Genomic DNA, 21,862 nt, shown 5'->3' with positions numbered 1-21,862 from the left:
TACATTTTAAAACGAGCTATTGTGTTTCGAGTTAAACACAGTAGATCAAACACACTTGTCTATTTCCCCTCCTTCCCCAAATGCCATCAACAGATTGGATGAAAAGATGCTCAACATCATTAGTCATCAGGGAAATGCAAACCAAAACCACTAGGAGACAGCACTTCACATACACAGGGAGGGCTAGAATCAAAAAGTCAGATAATAACGAGTGTTGTTGAGAACGTGGAGAAACTGGAACCATCATACGCTGCTGGTGGGAATGAAAAACAGTGCAGCTGTTCTGGAAGACAGTCTGGCAGTTCCTCAAAAGTTAAACATAGAGTTACCATAAGACCTAGCAATTCCACTTCTAGGTATATACTCAAGAGAAATGAAAACATATGCCCACACAAAAACTTATCCACAAATGTCCACGGCAGTATTATTTATAATAGTCAAAGGGTGGAAACAACCTAAACGCCCATCAAGTGATGAATGAGTACATAAAATACGGTATATCCACACAATGTAATAATTTTTGGCAATAAAAAGTACTGATCCATGCTACAACATGCATAAAACTTGAAAACATTGTGCTAAGTCAAAGCGGCCAGTCACAAATAACCTCATATGATCCCATTCATACAAAATATCCAGAATAGGGAAATCTAGAGAGACAGAAAGTAGACTAGTGGTTGCTTAGGGCTGGGGGGATGAGGGGAGAGGGCAATGATAGCTAAAGGTTGTGGGGTTTCTTTTTGAAGTCAGGAAAAGGTTTTAAAATTGACTGTGGTGACAGTTACACGTCTGTGAGTATGCTAAAAATCACGGAATTATACACTTTAAATGGGTGAATTGTATAGTATGCGAACTATATTTCAATAAAGCTGTTAAAACCAGTAAAGGATTTAAAAAGAATAAGGCACTTGAGGATGACAAGAAGGGGAGAAGATATGACAAAGGATGTCAACACATTTTTGGAAAATGGAAATCCGGTGGAGGACTGGCCCAGTCCCTAAACCCACATGAGTTTGATCTTGCAGGCTGTGGTCCAGCACAATTGCTCCGTAAAATAATGGAAAAATTTAAAATGTTGCTGGGAAGGGCAGATTTGGCAGAGAAGACAAAGAGGGACCAGCAGAGTGAGACACTGTATGGGTGGAGGGGGCTAGATTTGAGAACCCTTAGGGGCTAAATAGCCTAAGAGGAACTTGGGGAAAAAAAGAATCACTAAAGATTTTTAAGCTGTTTGCCATGGGTCCATGGGTGTGCCATGCCCTTATCTCCCTCTTTCTCATGCTTTCTGTTCGTTGGTACAGGCTACTCTGCTCTCTCATGCTTTCTGGTGAAACTGGATTCTTTTGAGGAGCTATGGGGGGTGGGGCTGCTGCTGAGTATATTTCTGGTTTCATACAGGTAAAAACACATTATGTATGAGGGGAAGCTGTAGTTGATGGCAGAGGAGATCTTGTGGGTGTAAATCCCTGGGCACAGCCAACTTTCAAAGATGATGTGGGGTCCGAAAGGAGATCACCAAGCAGTAAAAGGGCCTCAGGCAATATCTGGGTAACAGAATAAACAGAAAACTTCAGGTAAATATATGCTATGATGAATGGGTGGAGTTGGAAGGCAAGTTGGAGGTATCTAAAAGGCCCCAGAGGGATGGACCAATCTGCTGGGCTGCATGGTGGGGGAGGAATCGTGGCTTCACATCTCCTGTGTCGTCCCCTCCCCCACCCTCAAGAACCTTTGGCGTCTGTGCTAAAGCTCTATGATGCGGGCGTGGAACTCTAGTCTAGAATGTGCACTCTTAATGCCCAGCTGCCTGAGGCAGCAAGGCACTTCTGATGATGCGGACGACCCTCTTTGTCTGAGGAGCATTACTGCACCATGGCAGAGCTCCAGCTTGAGTTCCTAGGTATTCCCATCTTTCCCTTTCTATGTGGGGTGGGGGTCCTTCTTCTGTCACTGTGCTACCTAAAGAGGAATCCACATTTCCCAATATTTTGGAAAGAGAGAGACATCAATCAGGTAAGTAAATCAGAGTCCCTCAGAAATATTAAATCTTTCTTTGCAAATAGATGCATTCCATGCTATCAATTTCCCTCTAAGTACTGCTTTTGCTGCACCTCATAAATTTTAATAAGTTGTATTTTAATTTTTATTTAAAATATTTTTTTTATCTTGAGACTGCTTCCTTGACCAATGTGTTTAGTAGTGTGTTGTTTAATCTCCAAACATTTTGGGATTTCTAGATATCCTTCTCTAATTGATTTCTAGTTTAATTCCATTATGGTCTGAAAACACACTTTGTATGATCTCTATTTTATATTTGTGAAAGTGTGTTTTGTGGCCCAGCACATGTGTATTCTGCTGTTGAATGAAGTAGTCTATAAATGTCAATTAGATCAAGTTGATTGATGGTGCTGTTCAGGTCAACTATATCCACATTGATTTTCCAACTGTACAAACAGTCCATTTCTCATAGAGGGGTTTAAATATACAACAATAACAATGGATTCATCTATTTCCCTGTAGTTCTACCAGTTTTTGCCTCACATATTTTGACCCTCTGTTGTTAGATGTATACATGTTGAGGGTTGTGTGTCTCATTAATGCCCCTCTTTATCCCCGATAATTTTCCTTGTCCCGAAGTCCGCTTTGAAATTAATATAGTTAGTGCTGTTTTCTTTTGGCTAGTGTTAGCATGGTACATTTTCCTCTGTCTCTTTATTTTTACTCAATTTGTATCTTTTTTTTTTCCTATTTTTTTCCTCCACAAAGCTCCAGTAGATAGTTGTATGTCATAGTTGTACTTCCTTCTAGTTGCTCTATGTGGGACACCACCTCAGCATGCCTTGATGAGCAGTGCATAGGTCCACCAGATCTGAACCAGTGAACCCTGGGCAACCGAAACAGAGTGTGCAAACACAACCGCTAAGCCACAGGGCCGGCCCCAATATATCTTTAGTTTTTAAGTGTGTGTTTTGTAGACAACATCTAATTGGGTCTTGTTTTGTTATCCACTCTCACAGTCTCTGTCGTTTAATTGGTGAATTCGAACCATCTACATTTAGGGATTTTTGTTATATAGTTGGATTAATATCTACAATGTCTGTAACTGTTTACTATTCATTAGACCTATTCTTTTTACTTCCCCACTTTTTCTGCCTTTTCTGGTTTTAAACAAGCATTTTCTATGATTCCATTTTCTCTTGTCTCCTAGCCTATCAATTGTTCTTTAAAAAATATTTTAGTGGTTGCCCTGGACTTAGCAATATACATTTACAACTGATTTAAGTCCCCTGTAACATTGTTGTCATTCATTTCACTTATCCATACACTATCATCACCCAATACATTATCATTGTTAGGTCAATTGAGAATAACAAAAATAAAAGTTTTATTTTACCTTAATTTATTCCTTCTCTTCCCTTTTTTAATGTAGATCCAAGTGATCATTTTCTTTCTCCCTCAAGAACTTTTTAAAAATATTTATTGCAGGGCAGGACTGCTGCTGCTGAATTCCCTTACTTTTTGTCTCAGAAAGTTTTCATTTTTCCTTCACTTTTGAAGGATAATTTCACTAGATAAAAAAATTCTAGGTTGGTGATTTATTTTCTACCAATACTTCAAATATTTCACTCCACTCTCTTCTTGCTTGCATGGTTTATGATGAGAAGCCCATAACAATTATACTTGTTCCTTGAGATGTAGGGTGATTATTTTCTTCGGGGTTCTTTCAAGATTTATCTTTTGGTTTCCTACAGTTTGAATATGATATGTCCAGGTATAGACTTTTTTTAGTATTTACCAGGCTGGGTTCTTTTCTGAGCTTGTACAATCCATGGTTAATTTGTCATTAATTAATGACAATCCTTGGCCATTATTACTTCAAATATTTCTTCCCCTCTCTTCTCTCTTTTTTCTCCTTCTGGTACTCCAATTACACATATCTTATACATTTTGAAACTCTCTTGAAGTTCCTGGATATTCTGGGCTTTAAATTTTTTTTTTTTTAACTCTTTTTCTCTTCACATTTCAGTTTGCAAAGTTTCTATTGACATACATTCAAACTTACATATTCTTTCCTTGGCCATATACAATCTACAGATGAACCAATCAAAGGCATTCTTCATTTCTCTTACAGTGTTTTTGGTTTCTAACATTTCCTTAGGATCCTTTCTTAGAGTTTCCCTCCATCTGCTTACATTCCTAATCTGTTCTTGTGTGCTGCCTACTTTTTCCATTAGAGCCGTTAACATACTAATCATCGTTATTTTGGATTTTATGTATGATAATTCCAAAATCTGTGTCGCATCTGAATGTGGATTTGATGCTTGATTTGTGTATTTAGACTGCTTTTTCTTGCCTTTTAGCATGCCTTGTAATTTTCTGTTGAAAGCCAGACATGATGTATTGGGTAATAAGAACTAAAGTAAATAAACCTTTAGTGTGGAGTTGTATGTTAATCTGGCTAGGTGCTGGGCTGTGTTTAATATTTACTGTAGCTGTAGATGTCAGAGGCTTCAATTTCCTCTAGTGTCCTTGTTGTTGTCTCCCCTGGTGTCTTTACGTTTCCCTCAATCTCCTCCTTAAATAGAGCCTATGCCTTGCAGCTCCTTCTGCTATGATCCCATGACTTGACTGCAGCCCTGTGGATGTGGTGGTAAGGTGTTGGGGGAGGGGATATGATTAAATCTCAGTCTTTTAGGAATCCTGTGTCCTTGGGCATGATGTTCACAAGTGTTTCCAAGCTTTTTTTTCCTTTTCTTTTCACTCTTTAGATGAGACAGGAAGGCTAGAGGCATTGTAGCTGGGTAGTTTCCCTTTGCCCATGTGAGATAAGGCTTGGTAGTCTTTTCCATGGCTCAGTAGGCTTCCGTAATGGAGAACACTTGGGATATTTCAATGTTTTCAAAATGGTTACATTCTCCCTCCCCACCCTCCCCCACTAGAAACATCAGAGTTTCTGCATGGCTCTTCACTGTCAGAACCTGGTGGGGTTCCTGGAGGTAAAACTTATGAATGGGTGGGGTCCCCTAAGACAGCAACTCCTGGAGTTTCTCACTCTCATGCTAGTCCACATGCATCCTCCAGCAGTTTGTCCAAGTGTCCCTCCATGTGTTTCTACCAGTTTCCGGCTCCAGGGGCTTCTGCTCCAGGTAAGCTGATACTGACTATGATTCTCTGCCGTCACCCTCTCTGAAGATTTTGGGTAGTGGTTTGCCCTGCGACCTCAAAGTCTCTGATGACTCCAAGAAAAGTCACTGATTTTCAGTTTGTTCAGCTTTTTGCTTCTTCTAAGACTGGACTAACGACTCCCAAGCTCTTTAAATGATGGAGCTGGAACCAGAAGTTGCCCATCAAAGGATGATTCTTTATTTTCCTGTTCCTCTTCTCAAATTTCTAAATGAGTTTGGTTGGGTCAGAGAGACAATTAAAATGGGAACTCTAAAGAGGGGAGAGAACATCACTGTTTTAGGGGAAGAGACTGGGCAGAACTAGGGGTTCAGGGAGGTCTAAAGTTTCCATTTGAATCTCACAGACTGTCTGGGTGTGGCAGCAGGTTCCCAAATAAAATCACAAACATGGTGATTCTGTAGTCCTTGACTGGGTTATTTAGAGAGTTTGGGGTCTCTCTAAACAACTCTCCCTGTTCCCAGCACTTGATCATGAGTCATATTCCCACATCAGGCATCACTCGACCAAGGCTTCCTTTGTATTGGGCAGATCAGGAGAGCAGGGCTGAGCCTCTGAGCAGAGACCAGAGCCTGAGCTCTCTTCCAGGATACCGAGTCCTATCTGAGGAAGCACGGATGTGACTGTTGGCCTCAGATTCTATGACTTCCTTGAGCAGAGAACTTCTGACTGAGAATATCAAGTGTGTACCTCCTAGACAAAAATAACACTGAGAGTTTTTCAAAGAAGAAAAAATTGAAAGTATCTTATCACCTTTAAAAATTAATGAAAGGAAGGAACATAAAGTTCTAGTAATTAAAAGAGAGAGTCATATTATTCTCAGATAATGGATACCTGAGTTTCCTAGAGAGAGGAGCGAGAGAAATGAGGCCCAGCCCCTCATTCTTTTCTTTTTGTTCTCAGCGTCAGGGCAGAGCCAAGAGGAGAAGGAAAGGGGGAACATCGAGAGGTAAGGCTCTGCCTACTCCACCTGAGCTCTCCAACGGTGACTCATCCTGTCCTTTCCATGAGCTCCCAGGTCTATGATCTCTGAGGGTGTTAGTCGCCAAACACAGTCCCTCTCAGGAAACAGCCCTCAGGGGAGAGGCTCATGAGAAGGCAGTCAGAACCTAAGACACTTCTCAGATTCCTGCTCTGCCCACCCCTGGGCCAGAAGCAGTGATGGACCTGGGCAATGGGTGTTGCCCAATAGGTGGCCATGGGAGATGTCAAGAGTCAGTACTTCTGTCTCCTGACCTTATGCAAGTACTTTGACTTCCTGGATGATCAGACTCCTCTTTGAGGTAACCACTGACCTACATTCCTCACAGGGTGGACTTTAACATCACATGGGATAATATATAGAAAAGCCCTTTGTGAATGATAAAGGAAGACAAGTATGTAAGCACTGTTATTACTCTCATTAGCCACATGATCTTGAATCCTAATTCTTGGGGCTCTCCAGATCCATCTACCAAAGGTACCACTAAAGGACATTCTACTCAGCCTCCTAAAAGATCTCTTTGCTTCTATCTTTGTCACTTTCCTTGTTTCCCAGGTTGGAGAACTTGCCAGAGTGAAGCAGAGGATGCAAGAAAGGTGCTTTCTCTTCTCCAAAGGTGACTAAACATTACCCTTCTTTCCTGTATTCCTCTTTTTAGCAGAGTCTATAAATTTCTAGGGCCTCGGTGAAGCCTGGGATTGACATGGGAGCGGAAGTCCTCAAAGTCAGAATGTGAAAGTCTTGGGGAGAAGGAAACAAGGCAGATTGTGAGCTCAAGACAGTGGGGCAATGTGAAAGGACAGTATGTATTGGGTGGCCCTACTTCTGCCATACATGCAGGGTCCCAAATGTTTGTTCCGGTCCTGGCTACAGCTTTGTACCTCCTGTCTCCTACAGCCCCCTGGGCCAGCATCATGACACCATCCGCGTTCGCCAACTCTTATGTCCAGACCCCTTCTGTGAAGTGTGTAATAGCGCAACTGCTGAGGTCAATCGGCTGCTGTTCCTGGAGGACCTGGAAGATGATACTCCCTCTGTGTCCTCTCTGGCTTCCACAGCTTCTGCAACTGAGTCATGCTTCACTCTGTCCTCTGCCTTCTCAGAAGGCGCTCCAGGAGACCGAATACCAGCCCCTCTGCCTGAGCCTTCCCCACCACCTCCCTCCATTCTCTCACCTAACCCAATGACACCCTTAGCTGACTGTCTTTCACCCTCATCACCAGGTCACTCTCTCCTACCAGATCCTTTTCCTCCTTTGCATTCCAAATGCTCAGCAGACCATTCCCCACCCCTACCCCTTGCCTTTCCCTCTCTCCCACCAAAGGACACTCAGACACCAGATCCTATTCTCCCATCAGAGGACACTTTGTCTCTGAATACCATCTTCTCTCTTGACCCCACCCTTTCCCAAAATCTCATTCCCTTTCCAAATTGGTCCCAGACAATGAATCCCACTGATTCACTGGCTTGTCATCATGCGCCACTGACCCTGTCTGTCTCACCACGCCCAGACCACCCTTTAACTCTGACTCGATCTAAATCAGTTTCCATCTTATTGAAGCCTGTTCCAGAGAACTCATCTCCAGATCGCCCCGCTGGGTTGGCCACTTGTGTTCCAACAGTCAGAGGCACTGACCATTCAAGCCTGTCAATTTCAGAATTCTCTTGTTGGCAGGCTCAGGCCAAGAACATGTTCTTCCCCACATTATCGCATGCTGATTTTCAGCGACAGCATGTTTCCCTCCATCTACCAGAGACCTGTCTCTGGGCAGACTCTACTACCAAGCACATGGAGGCCAGTACCCATTCTTTCTTTGGCCTTAACATTCAGGCACTCTTGGCAAGACAAATGAAAAGAAGAACGGATTTCAACACTTTCGAGAAGAAAGAAAAGGAGGAGGCACTATTTTCAAAACAAATGTGGTCACAAAAACAACAGACATCTTCAGGAAATTCACTGAAGCCATCTGATCTGCAGGACACCACAGACGCCAAAAGTGGCTGGGACATCAAAGGCAAACCAGAGCAGCTGCGCATTTGTCAGCAGCTACTGTACGTCAAGACTTTGCAGGAAAACTTGCAGCAGAAATATAGCCAGCTCTTCTGGGGTCTTCCCTCTCTGCACAGCGAGTCCCTAGTGGCCACTCTCCTGGTTTCTAGTAGTAGTTCCCCACTAGAGTCTCCTTTTGTCTTATTCAATGGAATCTGCAATGTTTCTGCAGTCAAGATGTGGGATCAAGAATTTCCACCACTTCCCCATGCCCACCCTCTTCCCCTCCCCAACGTACATCCCCAACCCTTGCCTCAAACCCTGCCCCAATCTCAGCGCCTACCTTTCACGCAGGTCCAGCCCCAGGCCCACCTTCAATCCCCACTCCCAATCCTACCTGCCTCTCCATCCCAGATTAGGAACTGTGGAGTGTCTTTCCAAAGATCCCAGAATGAGTCAGACTCTCATATCTCAACTGAAAATCAACATCTAGAGTGGCACGTGTTGCAGAAGCAACAGGAAAGTTTGCGGGGTGTAGTCCCTGGGTTCCAAAAATCTCAAGAAGCCATTTGCCCTCGAGCTCCCAAGCCTTCATCGGTCAGCCAGTCGTCCCACGCCTATGTACCAGTCTCCATCCTTCCTGGCCATTTTCATATTACCAGTGAGCCCCAGGAGAAACTGGAGCTCCACGCTCCAAGGAGGCTAATCCCACACTGCTGCCTCCACACCTGTAGGAATCTAGAGTTTCTAGCACTGAGGGAGCCTCAGTGTAAATTCACAGAAACATCTCAGCAGAAAGGCAGACACGCTCATTCACAGCTCTCTGAGCTTCACGGCCAGAGTAGCGAGGATCTAGCAGAGACTGAATTGAGTCTCCCAGGAAGCTTCCACGGGAGGATCCCAACAAACCTTCAGCTAAGGAAGGACATGAGGAGGAATCTTGGGTATATCCTAGAGAAGAGCCCAGAAGACAGCCCTCAAAGGGTCTCCGAATGCTACCTAGTGAAGGGTCTGAGGGCTGCCTCAGAGACAAAAAGTAACTGTGTGTGGCACTCAAGCATTCAGTCAGGGAATGAATTCTTAAATGTCTCAAGGAAGGACATAGACCAAAATGAAATCAAAACCATTCTTACATTACATCTAAGCAAGAAGTTTTGGCAGATCACTGAGGGGAGGATCCCCCTAGGGGTGTGTCTTTCATGGCTGGCTGATGACAAGCCATCTGCTCCTCCTGGGAGTTCCCACACCAATATAAAAAGCAGAGATTCAAAAAACACAATAGTAGGTAGGGTCTACCACCAGATTACCACTCTAGAGCTTTCTTTTCTTGATCCCAATACCCGACAGGTGCTAGAAGCCCATATTATAAGGTTTCGTGTGAGTCAGAGGTGGGGCCTACCCCTCAAAGTTCTTGAATCTATAAAATTCTATAAGTTAAGAGATGCCAAAACACGGCCTCTTCCCCAATTTGACTTTCTCTCCTCAGCCACCTGTATTTCTGGGGTGGATTCCAAAGCTGAGGTTTCCAAGCCCCTGGAGGGAAGCTCTCAAAGTTTTCAGGGAAACAAGGTGAGAACAACAAGTTCAGTCCCCGTCCTGGATCATCCTCTCCCTGCTACCTCATCTGTGGGCAATGAAGGACGGGGAGCCCTGAAACCATCCCACTCTGATACCGATCGTGAGCTTGCCGAGGATGTCCAGACAACTGAGCATGGCAGACAGACTTTAGAGCCCCTCCCACACAGCATTAAAGACGAAGTGAATCAGAGTAAGACTGTACTACACAAGAGATGCAGTCCAGAAGTGCCCACAAGGCAAGCTGGGGCTGGACATGAGCCAAGCGGTGAGAATGTGGGCTCCAGTGAGAGAGTACAAACGATTCAGGGCCAAAAGACGGTGGAGAAGAAGTTAGAACATTTTTCCATGTCTGCCATGAACTTCAGGGAGATATTCAAGGCTGAGGAGCTGTGTGCTCTTAAATCACAATCCTGTGACATCTTGACAACCAGCGAGTTACGAAGCTCCCAAATGGTAAGTGTCAATACAAGTAAAGTAGAAACTACCCTGACGACCGAATGTCCCTCACCAAAAATACCACTTCTCCAAGATTGTAAACTACCAGACGTTAAAAAACAGCTCCACAATGAGTTGAAGTTTCAACTGAAGAGCAGAGGGAACACCCAGGCTCAAGCCTGTCACACTGACATGTCCTTTACTTTAGATAGCTTGCCTTCCAACTCCCTGACTCAGTCCCAGAGCATCTCCAGTGGGGACACGGGAGCTTCCCAGGTGCTGCATGTCCACTTGGAGGACAATGGAGATTGGCAACAGCCCTGGGTCTCTAAGCGTGTCTTATGCAAGTGCCAGCATATGAATTTCCCACCAGCTGCAAAGAGAGTGAGACCTCTGCACTCCAAAGCAGGAGAATGTGGAAGTGAGGATTCAGGAGCTGGGACATCTAAAGCCAGGCAGAAGAGACACCCTGTTGAGGACACAGAATTAGAGGGCACTTCTCCGTCTCTGTCACAGAATGAACAGCTTCCTCCTGAAAGTTACTTCAGAAAAAAAATGAGGCAATTTTTTCAGTGGCTTGCTTCCAAGAGAACAATCACAGGGCAGGAAAGTCCCCAGCAAAAAGCCAAGTTCACATCAACCTTTGCGCAGCACCAAGACCCCGCTGAAAGTGCAGCTCTCCTTGAGAGTTGTGGGCCTCCTGAAGCTCATGAGCTCATGATAGCCATTGGGAAGATCCTAGAGGAGAAACTGGCACGTAGGTACGAACCTGAGCCCTCGGAGTTCAGTCAGCAGAAGGAGGAACTGCAGGCCCAGGTAGAGCCTGACAAGGCACATCCCTCCAACTATGGGGCTCTCTCTGACCCACAGCAAGGGGCATGGGCAGGTACCAAGTCCTGCAGCCAAGTCTCTGCTGATCAGAGTTGATTTAAAAGTGTTAGACAGAACAGAGACAGGATCAGACATCCCCAGAAAGTTGTGGCCTTCAAGGACCAGCATTTATGCCAAAGTCAACCCCCTTCCCCACCCTCCAGGGAGCCTGGGCCCCATCCAAGCCCCACCTGCATGCATCAAGTACACCAGGTCCCTCAGGCCACCCTCAACCCTCATGAAGGCACTGTATTCAGAGATTTGACTCTTCTGTTCAAACAGAAAACGCTTCTCGAACACTTCCAGGGAGAAAAAATGTCCCCAAAGAAATCATTCAGTTTTGGTTGAGAAAGCCTCACAGTTTTCATGGTAACACACCCTCTGATGAGAGCAAGCTTTCTTTAGCACAACCGAGGATACTGATCCTCCTCAATAAATGTTCCCGCTAACAGAGAGTGGTGTTCTCTGTGTAGTGCACTGGGGGCGTGGGTTCAGGGTATCCTGGGGCTTCTGCTCTGGGAAAGGAAGGAGAGAGGTCAGCTCTGACTGATTTCCTCTTTCAGTTTCTACAAGATGACCAGTCCCTTGTAGGAGGCCTGACAGTGGCCTTCTCAGTTTTATCCTGGGGTCTTTTATTTGACCCTCCTCAGCCGTGCCATATTTAAAACACTTTATTTTTTCATAATAAGTCTACTCTAAAAACTTTTGGGCCTTTTCAAAGAGGGAAAAACCCTTCAAGTCCACAACTTGGCTCAAACTTTCTTTTCATCTGCTCCCTCACTATCCTGAACTATACACAGCTGCAGGGTGGGGTGAGTTCCTCTGGAACGATACAGCCAGAACACCTCCTTGTTGCCTCAGGACGTCGTGGAATTGGGGGTGGTTAGGCCCCGAGGTGAGTGGTAGGGAGAAATCTTCCTTGTGGATCTCTTGGTGAGGAATAAATGCCACTTGATTCTAAGAGCACTTCTCTCCCTCATGAAGACTGGGGTGATGGGCCACGTGCCTCCCTCACCTGACCCTAATCAAAATGGCTGGCAGTTCAGCAGTCTCCTTCCTCTGCCCTTACTGAAACAGTAGGGAAGACAGAACTTGCAGCTCTGAACAGAAGCAGGGACATGAATATTTTCCTGAAAAGAGTGGCTTACCTTCAGTTAGAAAAAGTTGTTGATTCCAGAGTATCTCACAGGTAGGCGGTCACTGAGAGGGGTGTGTATGGATAGGTTTTGTGATCGTGCACACTGGGGTGGCCAGGGGTGGGTCTAGAAACTGGGTGGGTCTGGCTGAAGAATCTGTTATATGTGGAGTGTTAATCTGTCCGCAAGGCACATTTTGAGCTCAACAATGAGGTCTCCCTGCTGGTGAGGGCACCTCGAGGGATGGAAGAGCCACTCCTCAGGGAAACCTCCTCAGGAGGCCTAGCTTGACAGCATTATTGCAAGACCAACAGATCACCTGGCCATCATTTGTAGGAACGGTCATCAGGCAGCCACCCAGAATTTGGGGGAAAGGGAGACAGAGAGTAAGGAAAATCTAATGGTGGAGTGAGTGGAAAAGGAAGACAAAAATGAGGAGGGGAAGAATGAGCTCATCATCACTCCCCATGACCCCATCCTGGCCATCTACTCCACCCAACACTGCCTTACCTAGGCCGCACCTCCTGGAGACTGATCAGGGCTTGGTAGAGTAGAAGGATACCACTGCAGCATAAGAGGACATGGGACAGTCTTTGAGCATGAAGACAGTATCTCCAGGAATGTTGTCAGTGAGGTTGTCCTCCTACTCGGTGCCTGCCTTAGCAGCCATGCTACATCTTACACCAAGGTTATGGTAATTTAGCAGTCTCTTAGCTATCTATTATGTAACAAATACCCCCAAAATTTAGTGGCTTTAAAAAACAAATACTTATTAACTCATAGTTTTTGTGGGCCAGGAATCTAGGCAAGGCCTACCCGGGTTCTCTGCTCCAGGATCTCTCACAAGGCTGCCATTAAGGTATCAGCTGGGGCTGGGGTCTCATCTGAAGGCTCAACTGGGGAAGCACACACTTCCGGGCTCACTCATATAGTTGTTGGCAGGACGCTGGCAGTTCCTCAAGGCCTGTTGGACTGAGATCCTCAATTCCTGGCTGGCTGTGGGCTGGAGTTGGCTGGAGGCCACCTCACTTCCTTGTCATGTGGGCCTCTCCAACATGGCAGCTTGCTTCATCAAAGCCAGGAGACTCTGCTAGCAAGACACAAGTTACAATCTTTTGTAAACTAATGATGGAAATAACATCCCATCACCTTTCCCTTATTCTATGAGTCAGAAGCAAACCACTAAGTCCAGCCTACACTCCAAGGGAGGGGTTTACACAAGGGTGTGACTATCAGGAGGCAGGGATCATTGGAACCTTCTTAGAAGTCTTCCTAACACCAGGGTTTCTTCTTGGACACCTCACTCAGTTCACAGAAGCAAAAGTGACCAAAGGTGCCAAGTGGATCCTTGTCCTCATCCATCTCCATGTCATCAAGGTCAAAGCTGTTTAACAGCTAAGTGGAGTGGTGGCTGGCAAGAAAAACAACAAGGGGGGTGGCGCATCCAACGAAAGAGGAAAGGTGGCATAGAGGTAAAGGTGGTGTGGGGTCCTCATGAATGGGAGAGTGAAAGGAGCCTGTAGAACCACCTGACTCACCACTGCCAGTATTCAGACTTAGAGGGGAGGAAAACTTAGGTGGAATAGGGCTCACCCTGGCTCCACCACAGTCTCTCTACTCTGCTCTAGCTCGCAGACCACAGGCCTAAAGATGCAACCTTCAGCTCCTGTAGAGATAGCCAGGCTTATCGAGGAAGCAAACCCTACAGGCTGCAAAGTTTAACTTCTCCTCTTATTAATAACTGTAATAGAGCACATCCATCATTTCAAATTTGGTTCTCACAGCTTGAACATCAGAGAGAATGAGTCACACAATTGATGGCAAAGCCTCTACTAGAGAATTCAGCAGATAACTCCCATTCTGGGATGTTTTCCATGTACCCAGGGTCCAAGGACTTCTAACCAAGAGAGAGGTCATGGTTTAAAGGGGCTGAGTTACTGGCTTGAGGTCACATAAGTCATACCTGGTGCCCAGATATTTGCTTCCATTCAGAGAAACATTGGAGGAGGCAATGAGACAGAATCTGCACACTGAGCACATCTAGGAAGTGACCTGTCCAAATAAGGTAGCAGCACCATCCAGGAGTGATCCCACACTCTTGCTCTGCTTCTAGGACTGTTTTCCTTTTCACCAGACTCCCGTTCCTATCAGAAAGCAGGACTGTCATCAAAAGCAGAGGACTGTATTAGCTGAACAATGATTGGAGAGATGAGGATCAATTTCTCTAGAAAAAGATTTCATGTGCTTTGTGCCCACACCTAAGGATCAGTGTTGTGCAAGTTCAGAGGCATCTCATTTAGATCATACTTTGTGGTGCCTGAAGAACTGTCACTGACATAGAATTTAATGGGAATGGGCTACCTGAATTTTTACAACCTCAAGCCCACACTCCAAACCTAATGTTAGGGCAAATAAAATGCATGAATTGACTAGCACCTTGGTGTGCACTGGGCACAGGAGCCCAAGATGCCAGCTTCAGGCATTGTGAATTTCTCTGGTGCCAAGCGCTCCCTAAGGGGATCAGCTTCCCTCAGGCAGCCTTAATGGGGATTAACACTGAGAACTCTGCCGCAATCTGCAGTCACAATCAGTGGGCCCAGGCTATGAGAAGGGGCTCTTCTCTTGAGGCCTCTAGAACTTCCACTGGCCTTGAATCAGAGCCTAAATCAAGCTGTTACTTTCCTGGGGTCACAAGGACACGTTTGGTCTTCATTAAGGAGGCAAGTCGCAGCTCAGAGACTTGTGGAGGCTGCCACCTTCTCTCTCCCATGAGACTCAGGGTCCGTTTCTTCCTTCTAGGGGGGCAGGGAGCAGCGAAGCAACGGATTATTATGCAAGTTTAGCAGTGCTTCACTGTGGGAGGGGGTTGGGCTGACAATGACAAGAATGGGTAATTCTCCTCTGCAGGGATTCTCGTCCAGCTTGAGGCAAACTTCATTTGAGGCGGGATAATTTACCAAGTTGTTGAGTGCCATTTCTACCCTCTGCCAGAGAGGACTCCAGAAAGAATAAAAGTTAACTTTCCCCATTTGTCTTACAGCAAGTTCTGGGCTTCTAGTCTCAGGGGTTATCAATGGCTTTCACCTTTCCTGACCCCAACCAGAAGTTGGGAGGCACCTGTTGTCCAGTCCTGTCCAGACCCTCATGGGAGACAAGAACTTAGCTGGGTGCTCCCAGGAGAGAGGAGACAGTGGTTGACACATATGCTGGGGTGAGAGAAGGCGAGTTGCCTAAAGGTAGCAGTGGCTCCAATGCCCTGAGAAGCAGGATGTAGAGACGAGTCCCTTAGGTGGACAGGTTCTGTGTGGAAGTCCTCTAGGAGACAGCACAATGTTTTATGGGATGAAGTGATGTGCTGAGGTGACTAATCATCAAGCCCCACCATCTTTAGAGCTGCAGCAGACACCCCATCGTTCACACTTGGCACAGAGGCCGTGCAGCCTCTGGCCTTACAAGGGCCAGAAGGCAGAAGGGCTTGGACAATGGAAATTCCAGTGGCAACCAAGACGGACTCAAGATCACAGGCTCTTTCCTACTATTGGACAGGGAACACTAAACTACTCAAGCAAAAGACCCCAGTAATGACCAATATTGGATATCTTCCTACCCTTTAAAATGGGGCTTTGAGCCAGATTTAATTCCCCCCGCGCCAAAGCCCCAGTAGATAGTTGTATGTTGTAGCTGCACATCCTTCTAGTTGCTGCATGTGGGACGTGGCCTCAGCATGGCCGGAGAAGCGGTGCATCGGTGAGCGCCCGGGATCCGAACCCGGGCCACCAGCAGCAGAACGCGCGCACTTAACCGCTAAGCCACAGGGCCGGCCCGAGCCAGATTTAATTTAATTTAGAAAAGTTAAGTACTGCTTGTTGTACTTCAATGTTGTGGAACAAATTTATGCTTTTATGTATATTATCCCGCTTAATCTTTACAATCCTTTAAAGCAGGTTTCTTTACCCTCTTTACAGAAGGGCATGACCTGAAGGTCAGAGAAGGTAATACATATTCGGTGTGCTAGCTCAGAAGAGGGAGCCAGGGATGGAGAGCCTCCTTACACTGTGAGGGATTCTCTGGATGTAAATGACAGCAAACACAAAGAGGATCTGTTGACTCAGGCACCTGAAGAAGTCTGGGAGTAACGCCGCCCTCAGGCAGGAGGGTTCATGCTGGGGCTCAGTTGATGTCATCAAGTTACAGTTTCTATCCATTTCTTGGCTCTATATTCTGCACTGGCTTCACTGTAAGACTTTCTGTCTGGCAAGTTCGTAGCTACATCTTCCAAACTAAAAGTGCAGCTAAAAATGGGTTGTCTCTCCCACTAGTCCCTTCAAAAGTCCTACTGTGCCTTATTGGTCAGGCCCATCCCTGACCAATCACTATTGCCAAAAGCATGGAATGATCTTGTCGGCCAAGCTTGAGTTGGACACCCATCTTTAAAGGAAGAGCGTTGGGGATGGACAACTGTACTTGCCCATGGACCAAAATTGACAATGGGGTTAGTTCCCCAGAGGGCAATAGAAGGACAATTTCCAGAAGAGTGAATGCTGGGTGTCAAAACAAAAACAAAACAGACGACTACCACAGTACCACAGCCCTCTCGCTCACTGCCCCATTTCCGCCTTGTCCAGAGTCGTGCCACGGACTGAAGCTTAGAGTTGCAGGAAATGCCAGTTCTCTGGAGGACAGGACAGGAACTTAAAGCAGAAGGAATCAGTCAGAGGCCTCAATATCCATGTGGATAGACCATCCAATAATCTGACCTCTCACTGTCTACTCCTTCTCACCTTAGAGCCCTTTACTTCCATTCCACTTCAGTTATGGCCATATCCTAGAACTTATCACCAGGAACTCTTGTGTGTTCTGAAAAAATACAGTCTGACATTTCACCCTTTATCTGCTTATGCCGTCAGCAGGCCAGTTCCTCAACCTACTCAAGAACTACAAGCCCCTGTCCATCTGACAACTTTTTGTCTTCATTTCCTCCCTCTCCAAGGAAAACTTCATGGTCCATCACTTAACCCCAAACCTAAAGAGCTCTACACTAAACAGCCTACCCCATTCTCCTTTCATCTGTCCCACCTGGCAAAATCCAACTCTGCCTTTTTCAGACCTGCCTTGAATAAGAGGCTGATTCCTCTTGGATAAAATCACACAAGTGTGTTCGTGCCCCATAAACTTCAACTACTCAACTACTGGTCAGCTCCACCACTGCCTGAGAATCATCAGTCATTCCTCCTGTGTCACCATGTACCAGGCACTCTTCCAAGCACTTGGGACATCCAGTGAAGGAAACAAACCAAGCCCCCTGTCTTGGTGGAGCTTTTATGACTGTTTTCTTAGCCGATTCTCTTCTGTAAGTTCTCAAAATGATTTCACTTTCCTACAAGTTGTCCACACTCCTCACTTGTTGAGCACACGTGCTGGACCACCACAGGGGAATGAGAGGCCATCAGATGGGCATTTTTCATCATAAAAACTTCAACATAAAAACACCACCAAAACGAAAAAGTGAATCCACATCCCTTCTTTCTTCTTCCCTTCCCATCATACTGAAAGGTTTCCCTCGATGCTTTCCTTGATCCTCCCAAGCTGGGATCTGCCCTTGCTTTCCAATGCACAACACTCTTCGCGTGTGGAATATTTGGCTTAATTATCTACCTTCCCAGAGGACCTGGACTATGTTTACCTCATCACAGCAGGGCACACCTAGCAGAGCTCAGAAACTTCTGGAGAAATGTATAAGCAATGGGACGGATTTCTATGGGGAGGCCCTGTCAGGCATGCTCTGGGGACGGGGCCTGAGAGACTGAGAGGCCTGTTTGGCTTCTTAAAGGTGGCAACACCAGCGAGATGGCCAGATGTCTCACCTCAGGCTTCTGGATCCTGTTTCCATGGCTTCTGGAAGACAAGAGTTGAGATTCAATTCAAAGACAGGTTCTGACAAAGGTTTCTGGATGCCTGAGAGACCATGCCCCTGCCTTGCCTGAAGGATCCTTCCCTCCATCCGCTATTTCCATCCTGGAGGGCAGGGCCTCACAGCCTCTCAGCCCCCAAGCCCCTCACTCCAGGCACAGCCTTAGAAGACACTCAGAGGCCGGGGGGTGGGGCTGTGCCTGCCCAACATGGATCCTTGGGGGAGGGCACTCTAAGGAACTCCATCAAGGTGATCATAGTAATAACTAGAGTAACAATACTGATGTCTGTTAGGGCTTCACCTGGCACTGGCTGCCTGGCCTTGCACAAGTAACCTAAGTCTCAGATCTAGTCTATTATCTACGGAGATACTAACATGTATTAACAGGGCTGGCCCAGAGAACTGGAAAGAACAAGTAAAGAGCTTTGAACAGTGTTTACCTAACACTAGAAGTTTAACATGTGTTACCTATTATTATCACTCATTTAAAATGCTAGCCCTCCTCTTTATCATTTTAGAACTATCAATTTGCAACTCATGCATTCTTCCTTCCTTCCTTCAGAATGAATTTATTTAGTACTTGATACATGCCAGACACTGTGCTAGGCTCTGGAATACAAAAGTAAGCAAAGACATAGAGTCCCTGCCTTCATGGATCTTACAGGCGAGTAGGGAAACCAGGCAGAAATTAAACAATCATATAAGATCATATACATGTCCTGTGATACATTCTATGAAGGGTTCCTGAGCTGGTTGATGGTGCCAAGGGAGTTAAAAACATGGGGATTTGGCCTCACCAGAGAGGAGAGGGTCTTCCTCAAGTGTCCCTCAGGAGCTGACACGGGGTATGAGGTAAAAGGTGAGGAGACAACTCGGCAAAGCAGGGAGGCAGGAGTGTTCCAGGCAGGGGAATCTGTGTGATGAGAGCAGAGAGTGAGGCGGGAGGAATGTGATGCAACAAGAAGAGGAAAAACCACGGGAGGCATAGCTTATGCAGAACACTCTGTGCCAAATCACCCAGTTAAGTCTTTGGAGCAATGGGGAGCCAGAAAAAAATTTAGGTTAGGATTTATGTGTATGTGTAGGGTATTCAGATTTTAGTTGTATTATTTGAGTTTCCTAAAGATTACTGTAAATTAATACTGTAAATTAATGAATTACTGTGATTTAATGTGAAGAATGTTTTGGATGGCGTAAACAGAATGTGAGAGACCAGTTAGAGGCTACTGCAGTAATCTGCAAGAGACATGACGTCAGCATGGACCACGCTGGTGGTGGCCAAGGTGGAGTGATGTGGATGGACGTGAGCGGCATTTCACAAAATTCCTAATATGTAGAGATGGATGAGGTTGAGGATGGGGCAGGGAGAGCTGGGTACCATTGCTGACTTCATTAATTCTAATAAGTTGGAACACGCTTTCTTTTGTTTCCCTCCTGTGCCCAAGAGGTACAGGTTGGTGCAACATTTGGGGTCTTTTATAGAGTTGGAAAAGTCAGCAGACACAAAATATCTGAAAAGGCTGCTTGAGCTGCTGATTAGCCAAAATCAAAGAGGAAGTTCACCTTCAACCCTTATCTTTGTTTTTTCCAGCTGCAGAAATCATTTTCGGTTGCTCTCTGACTCAAGTAAATAACACTCCCTATCACCTTATCCCTTTTTTTTTTTTCAGGAAGATTGGTCCTGAGCTAACATCTAAAGCCAATCTTCCTTTTTTTCTTTTTTCTCCCCAAAGCCCGGAGTACATAGTTGTATATCCTAACTGTAGGTCTTTCTAGTTCTTCTATGTGGGACACCGCCTCAGCATGGCTTGATGAGCAGTGAGTATGTACGAGCCCGGGACCTGAACCAACGAACCTCGGGCAGCCAAAGCAGAACACGCCAACTTAACAGCTGAGCCACCGGGCCGGCCCCTCACCTTAGCAAAGGCTTGCAAACCCCTTCCTCACCGACCCTCAGAGGGTCGGTTCCACTTCTACATTTTCACTGGGACATGACTCTCACTGACAGTAGAAAGTTCGGCACCCAGACCTGCAGCTGTGAAAACACTTGCTCCTCTCCAGAACTATTAGTACTTCTGGGAAACACGTCCCAGTGCCAACCACTCACTGGTCCTGAAGTGACCCTGTTACTTGGGGAGGTAGTAAAGGAAATGATATTTTAAAAACCCCAAGTGGCACTCTCTTTGGCTATCAAAAGGTGTAAGTGATTAAATGCTTACTAGAGTTAAAGAACAGGCAGTAAACGGGGGCTGGATGCTCCCCAGAATCTACGTGTCAGCAAAACATATCTCAAGCTCAGTGAAATAACCCAGGACCAAGTGTTCTCCTCAGTGGGATAATTAGACAACAGAGGTGGTCAATTAGAAAAGCTAACAATTTCTTCTGTCCCTGCTTTAGAATTTTTATTACAACCAAAACTCAATCCTTAGGCAGATTTAAGAGCACAGGACAAAGACTGCTAGAAGTTGAACTGCTGGGAGTGGAGCCCATGTTTTATGCATGTTTGTATCCAAGCACATCCCCGGTGCTTGTTATGTGGTCGATTCTCAGTGAGTGTTGGTTGGCTAAAGGATTCCTCTGTGTTTTCATGGGGTATTTATATGGTGTGGGGAGTTAGTCATTTTTTGCACCACTTGGTAGAGATGGATGCTTCCTGTACTCCGGATTTATTTTGAACACTATTTAGCTACAGGGAGGATCTAAAAAGAAATAACAAAGACATCAGTTTTAGTATGATTTTACATATACAGATAGATACAATTGCTGACTAGGTGCAGATATGAATGCTCTCCCTGGAAGATGCCTTTGCAACCTAAATTGCACTAGAATAAGGTTACTGATGTGGGAGGAAGAGAAAGTAAGATAAAACTCACAGCATATATTCTAGACAGGACTGCTATTTTACAAATGGATTTAGGTGCTTACGTGTACCTGGCACAGACACTGGAGATTTAACGGTGGTTTGTGATTTGACATGGTCCAGAACATGGTCCAGTGGTCCCCTGTCCTTTGAAGCACTTGGTCTGTTCTCTTGATCACTGTTCTGTACTCTCCCACCATCACCTCCCTGTCAGGGCCCCATTCCTTCTGCTCTTTCCTGGTGGAACAGTCCCTTGACCTCCATTCCTGCACTACTCATCTCGACTTATCCTTGTTGATAGGTTATTCTGTTACCAGTTCTCCAACTGTGGTTCACAGACCAGCAGCATTAGCACTGCCTGTAAACTGATTAGAAATTGAAATCCTTGGGCCTCACCCTGGACCTACTCAAGAAGAAACTTTAGCTGTGGGGCCCTGCAATTTTGTTTCAACAAGCAAGTTAATCTCCAAGGTGAGAATCACTGTTGTACATAAATCTCAGTTCTGAGCATATCACCCCTTTGCCCAACACCGTTTACTGCCTTCCTGCCAACAACCAAGTGAGTGTGTATGTGCGTGTCCTTCTATCCAAGGCTTTCTGCAGTCGAGCACCAGCTCATGTGTCCCTATCCACGGAGGTGTGTTCCACACTGTCATTCTAATGGGTTACCCACTCTTCCCTCTGCTCTCCTGCCTCCTCTCTCTGTTAATGTTGGGTCCTCTGCTAGGAATGCACCCCCTCTTCCCTCTCCTTGTAGAAACCTTACTCATTCTTTAAAGACTTGCCACGTGACATAGTGGTTAAGTTCAGCACACTCCACTTCGGCAGCCCAAGTTCGGTTCCTGGGTGCAGACCTGCACCACTCGTCAGTGTCCGTGCTGTGGTGGTGGCCCACATACAAACTAGAGGAAGATTG

General features: G+C 45.8%; 1 protein-coding gene and 1 pseudogene across 45 annotated transcripts in view; one reads left to right on the top strand and one right to left on the bottom strand.

Moving 5' to 3' along the window:
- Positions 1 to 21,862, bottom strand: part of LOC106803402 (uncharacterized) — a 68,704-nt gene that overhangs the window by 16,594 nt on the left and 30,248 nt on the right. For 16 of the 45 annotated variants that reach the window (XR_015555415.1, XR_015555410.1, XR_015555407.1 and 13 more), the window contains 4 exons: positions 21,732 to 21,848; positions 18,884 to 18,999; positions 18,040 to 18,070; positions 12,992 to 13,265 (listed from right to left, as the gene is read on the bottom strand). Coding sequence is in view for 4 of the 45 variants with exons in the window: in XM_087444478.1 (XP_087300604.1) it covers positions 18,041 to 18,070; positions 18,884 to 18,999; positions 21,732 to 21,848 (263 nt within the window). In the remaining 41 variants the exon portion in view is untranslated. Of the gene's footprint in view, positions 1 to 8,463; positions 12,740 to 12,991; positions 13,266 to 14,138; positions 14,336 to 18,039; positions 18,071 to 18,883; positions 19,000 to 21,707; positions 21,849 to 21,862 lie in introns of those variants that run through there. The other 29 variants (XR_015555385.1, XR_015555383.1, XR_015555384.1 and 26 more) reach the window with 25 other exon arrangements.
- LOC101391953 (spermatogenesis-associated protein 31D1-like) lies at positions 1,873 to 11,412 on the top strand (annotated as a pseudogene).

Source organism: Ceratotherium simum, chromosome 20, assembly GCF_057802395.1.
Source record: "Ceratotherium simum simum isolate JZ-2026a chromosome 20, ASM5780239v1, whole genome shotgun sequence".
Lineage (NCBI taxonomy): Eukaryota > Metazoa > Chordata > Mammalia > Perissodactyla > Rhinocerotidae > Ceratotherium > Ceratotherium simum.
This window is presented reverse-complemented; position numbering and strand designations above follow the sequence as displayed.